At 35.6% G+C, this 5,697-nt stretch overlaps 1 protein-coding gene across 1 annotated transcript in view; it reads left to right on the forward strand.

Moving 5' to 3' along the window:
- The first annotated feature begins 401 nt into the window (after positions 1 to 401).
- The window catches only part of LOC107094960 (heat shock factor protein-like), a 16,089-nt gene continuing 10,793 nt past the window's right edge, over positions 402 to 5,697 (forward strand). Inside the window, exons 1-3 of the mRNA XM_015390887.1 lie at positions 402 to 835; positions 4,285 to 4,393; positions 4,542 to 4,678. Coding sequence (XP_015246373.1) covers positions 704 to 835; positions 4,285 to 4,393; positions 4,542 to 4,678 — 378 coding nt within the window. The 5' untranslated portion in view covers positions 402 to 703. The remainder of the gene's footprint in view (positions 836 to 4,284; positions 4,394 to 4,541; positions 4,679 to 5,697) is intronic.

Raw genomic sequence — 5,697 nt, forward strand, 5'->3', positions numbered from 1 at the left:
ATATATAACCAATGTACATTACATATTACCAGTACAGAACTGCATTAATTGTATTACAGAAAGTGCATAAAGCATATCTTAATACAGAAGAAAACCAAATATAAACTGAGAGGGAACAATAATAATGGTAAAAAATAATAAAATAATAATAACATTATGTTAGAAATAGATTGAAGAACAGGGCGTTAAACCAGCAGATTTTATTTACTCACGAAAGAAAGAAAATTACCAGGACATTTTGTTCTTACAAATTCTAAAGATTTAAGATAAGATTTTGTCTCATTTTTCCAATGGGATTTTTAATTTAACTGATATTAAACTGAACGCAGAAGTAACTTGATTGCGGAAGTTACGTTCAAATAACGGTGTCTAGTAACGTCACTGTTATGCGACCGATAGGCTGCCACTTAGCTACGCAGTTGTTTGTGTTATCGGATTTGTTGGAATTTTCCACTACGGAGTTTGTCCATAATAAAATAGTGAATTGAACCGTGGACTGGTGGATATTATACTAAACAAGAACCGGAACTGAGCTTTCTGTGATACAGATTTTCAACAATTTCCTGTGGTGTAGTATAGAGTTCAACCGTTTTTTATTTTGGACTTTGGGGAGTGGATGGGGTTAACCGTAAACTAGCTGTTAGCATATTTTGCCCAGATTAGCTGCTGGTGCCCGGAGCAGGTTTAGCCTTTCGTTGTTGAGATGGAGTTTCATGGAGTTGGTGGGGGAACAGGTGGAGTTGTGGTGAGCGGCGGTAACGTCCCGGCCTTTTTAACTAAATTGTGGACCCTCGTGGAAGACCCGGAGACCGACCCTCTTATCTGCTGGAGCCCGGTACTTACTTCACTTTAACTAGCCTAGCCTAGCCTAACTTAGCTTAGCATTGTAGAGCTAACTGCACGTAGAATCTGTACGTCTGTCTGGCTCTGTTGTCATACGACAGACTTCAGATTTTAAGCCTTGATTTTACTTTAAGAAAAAAGTATTCATATTTGGATGTTATTCCACTATTTGTGCCCTAGTTATCTTAAATTTGCAACGCCAGACAAACAAACCGAGCATGATATCTGATTAGCTTTTGGATAATGAGATCTGTTTAGTTAGTTAGCTTTGGTTTAACTGATTTGAGAGTGACGATCTTGCCTGCCGACATAAGAAAGCATGAAAATCCCTTGGCTTGGCTGTTGATTCCTGTCCCTGTAAAGTTAAATGGGCGATCAAATGTTTAAACTCTTAAGGAAATACTTGCTTTTGTGTGTAATGGTTTCTGTAATGGTCCTGCTCAATCTAAAACAGAATAAAATTAAAAATATATTTAAACATGTTGTTAGCTCTATCAACGTGGTTACAATTTCAAAAATAAGTTTAGTCAAGTTACTTAAAGAAATTTATAAATTCTTACACAATTGTAGAGGAGATGGCTTAAGTTTGCATTTCGTTAAATAAAGATAATATTGAGCTGTCATGTTTTGTGATTATCTAACGTTCAGCTTATGCTCTTATGCTTTATCATCTAAATTGGCTTATGTACACATATTGAGCAAATACATATTTGTAATTTATAATTTACAGTGTCTACAAATTAATGATCTTGTTTTCTCTCAGTAGATGTAATTTGTTTAAAGAAGACAATCTGTCAATTTCTATTTTATTTGGTGCCTATCTCCACTGGTTATTGGGTAATGGTGTGCCTAGGGCCGCTGGGTTTAATTTCCAGTGTTTTTTGGGGAAGAAGTAGGTGGTACACCCATAACAGGTCACTGCCTTAACTAGCTGTACAAAAGTAAAAATCGGATTAACTATATCACTTTCCTATTAGATTTTTATGTATTCCATCAACACACATTTGTAGTGGGTGATGCACATCCTAAATCATAATGGTACCTGTAAGAGAATATTTTTTTTCTGTGCAAAAAAACTCATCAAAAAACATTTTATTTCACATTCTCCTTGACTAATAGCGAGCGCAAAATAAAATCACTAAATAGCGGAAAAAAAACAAAGAAATAGTTAACACTATGCTGAAATCATAAATCCTAATGTACAACAATACAATTGACATCCTGTGTTCAAGGGTACCTTTGGGAGAAAAATTATCAGCGCACTGTTCTTGACTTGTAGATTTTGTATCTTTTCCCAGATGCCAGGACTGCGAGTATGTCCTGGAAGGGGCCCTGGCTGTTTTTAGCTGTAGTTCAGCCTTCCCACACAATCCTCAGTGCAGAAGTTTTCTATCCACACCTGTCACTGTCTATAACGTATTTTACAAAACAGTTCCCCTATATGGTGTTTAAGGTGGATCCCTTTTTAAAATGCCTCAGGCAGTTCATTACTCATCATCATCAATAAGTTGGCCATCTTCGTAACCAGTCAGAGCTTGTTGTATTTATTCATTGCAGTAAATTTAAAGTGTTATTTTAAAAAAAATGTTTCTCAGACATCTAACTTTACATTCCCATGACCAGTTCAACACAAATTGTCTAAAGTCACACTTTGGAGCTACACTTCATTTTATTTATTTCCAAATCCTATAGCCCTATGTCCATCTCTGTCTTGGGTGTTGTGTCCTCACTGCATGCAGTCCTCCCATCTCTGTCCTTATTTCTATTCCTCTTTGTTTTTCATACCTTCCTTCCTACCTTCTGTCCTTCATATCTTTTTTTATTGCCCTGCGTTTGTCCTGTCTTGTTTTCCTTCTGCTTACTTTTTTCTTTCCTTGATGGGTTTTCCTTCTTTTTGTGTGTCCTTACTCCCTTTATTCTCTTCCTTGAGGTGTTCTTTCATTCTTTCCTTTTTTCCTTCCCCTTCATTTTGTCCCTGTTTTACTGCCACTTCTTTCTATCTTTTGTTTAACTTTCCTTATTGTTGGTGTCTGTTTTTTTGTATTGAAACCACAAATGAAAGCTTTTTTCTTTACATCCTAAATGTACAGTAAACATATATTTCTCACAGATGAGCTAAAAAGCAGGATAACCTTGTCATGTATTCGATCTGATAGTGAATTTACCCAGTTTGGCGAATTAAACACCCTCACTCAATTCCCCACGCTCGACTGGCTGAAATACTAAAGCTCTCAAAAGGTTTCAGTGGCATTTTGTAATGGTAAAGAAAGAACAGAAAAACTTTGGTCTGATTAAATTCGAACTGTTATTGAAAATTTAAGTAGTATTCATAGAGTTATAGTGATCTTTTTTTGCATCCGTGGTGTGTCCTTATAGCCCTTTTTTCTCACCAGCTCTGTATACTTGATGAAAAAGCATAAAATGAAATAAGAGCCATTTTAACAGCTTGCAATTGAAAGCCACTTATAGTAATAAACAATAAACAATTCACCATCATTTATGTGATGTTTTGCGTTGGATAAATAATGGATATCTATTATTTATAGTTTCCTGAATCTTACTTTTTTAATTGGGGTGTACAGATATAAAATACATTAAATGTTGCTGTTTCCTGAGTGAGAACTCTTACAGCAGGATTTCTGGTACGAGTGGAAAACATGTATGTCTTCAATGTGGGTTACATTAAGTTACATGGATGTTCTGCATTAGCTGAACATGTTCCCACTGATAAATAGCAGTTAAAGGTTCTCTGATAAAACATAGCCTGGGTCAATACAGCTAACCTAGTCTTTCTCTTTCACGTCTAAATTTGTGGTTCTATAATTGTATTTGAAAGTGTCCTTTTAGCAATAGATTGATTTTACTCTTAAGATTCTTGTGGTTATATCACAAAACTTTGATCTAAGAGAACTATGAGTTAGAGAATTGGCTGCTGGTTCTTTAATGTTTGAGCTCTAAGTGGTTAAGTGGTTAGGCTGGTTTTGGTGTAGGGGTACAGAATAAAAATGGGTCAGAACACAGGGAGGGATAAAGGAAAGATTCTACCTGGGGAGAAATCGGATCTACACTCAACAGTCTTGTGGAGCTCAGATCGCCGCTGCCTTTTACAGCACCTATTTGTAAAGCAATCGTGTTTAGCTGCAGCTCTTCTGTTCTGCCTTCACAGATAGTTAAATGGAAAAACACTAATCATGCTCAAGATCTTTGTAAAGTAGTTTGTTTATTGTCAAAATTGCATGTTTATAATTGGACCGTAACTTTTACTTAAGAATACTTCTACTTTTGGTTATTCTGTTAGCTTAAGCTGTTGTGTGCAGTTTAATGTGATACATTTACAACCGTAGATAACAAACATTAAATATTTTCAAAGTTTCTTTTTTACTATAGCTGGGGCTATTTATTTCTTTGATTTAATTTGTTTGTATTTCCCCTTCTTTCCAGAGTGGAACTAGCTTCCATGTGTTTGATCAGGGTCGGTTCTCTAAAGAGGTTCTACCAAAGTTTTTTAAACACAACAACATGGCTAGCTTCATTCGGCAGCTCAACATGTGTAAGTTTCAGTATCAATTTTTATCAAGTCAAAGAAGGAATCCTGTTTAACAGGCACTGTTTTTATCACAGTAGAAAATGCTTCAGATAACTTTAAAGGAATGGTGTAGGTTGAAATGGAGGAATTCTTTGTCTATATTGCTCCTCAGATGGTTTCCGTAAGGTGGTGCACATCGAGCAGGGCGGCTTGGTGAAACCAGAGAGAGACGACACAGAGTTTCAGCATCCATACTTCATCAGAGGGCAAGAGCACCTGCTGGAGAACATCAAACGTAAAGTCACTAATGTAAGTAGCATGCAGATAAACCAGTCGCACTCAGTCGAAAGGTCTTAAATTTCACAACACTTTAAAACTCTTATTTTCATTACACGTCTTCTTTACAGTTAAAAACAATCTCCAATGATCAGTAATAAATGACATTCTTTGTCACGTCAATGTCTGATAAAATAAATGCTAAGTTTGGGTGGTTTGATTTTCAAAATAAAATGTATTTCATACCATAAATCACTTATTGAGTTTTGTTTAACAGAAACCAACTACAAAAGACAGAAGTTGCTTTTCCTTAACTCGTCATTCATCCCCTCTAGGAGTTGATCTGAATTCATAGTGCAACTAAATACAAGCTGTAAAACAGTCTGTCATTCCTTGTAATTATTAAAAATGAAAGCACACAGATGATGATGTTGTTGTTTGCAGCTTGTGGTAATATACAGAGTGCTTGTTTATTATCTTGGGGAAAATAAGGAACAGATTGATGTGAATCTGTAGATAACATTATTAAAAATGTCATATTCAGAAAAATTTAACTAGATCATAAAGTTAAACTTTCACCCAGTGCTGATAAATACCAAGCCAATGTGGAAAGCTTTCACCACAGGCCTAAAAGAAACAGTTGTTTCTGCTCAGCAGTCTGGGGATGGTTGTAAATAATTTTCCAGGTGTACCATACTCCATCATATTCTGAAGAGAAAGCTTATTTTCAATAAAAAAACATTAATGGATCCTATTGTTATTGATTATATCAGTAAGGTTCCCCAGATTTCACAAACTGTTAACTAGATTTCATACTCTACCCACATTAGTCGTACTGATGAGTGTTACAAATTCTGACACTGTAAAAGGGAAAAAAAACAAGCAAGAGAATGCTATATTTGTGGGAATATAATGTTCTCAGGTTTTCTGAATTTACTGCAACATTTCAGAAGCTTAGACCAATTTCCCAGCCTGGGATTAATACAGAAGAACTACTGGTCGATCAGAGCATGTTTTATTTAATTTGTAATTGTAAAGAAAAACAGACGGCA

This window comes from Cyprinodon variegatus, unplaced genomic scaffold (assembly GCF_000732505.1).
Source record: "Cyprinodon variegatus isolate N-32 unplaced genomic scaffold, C_variegatus-1.0 Scaffold516, whole genome shotgun sequence".
NCBI lineage: Eukaryota > Metazoa > Chordata > Actinopteri > Cyprinodontiformes > Cyprinodontidae > Cyprinodon > Cyprinodon variegatus.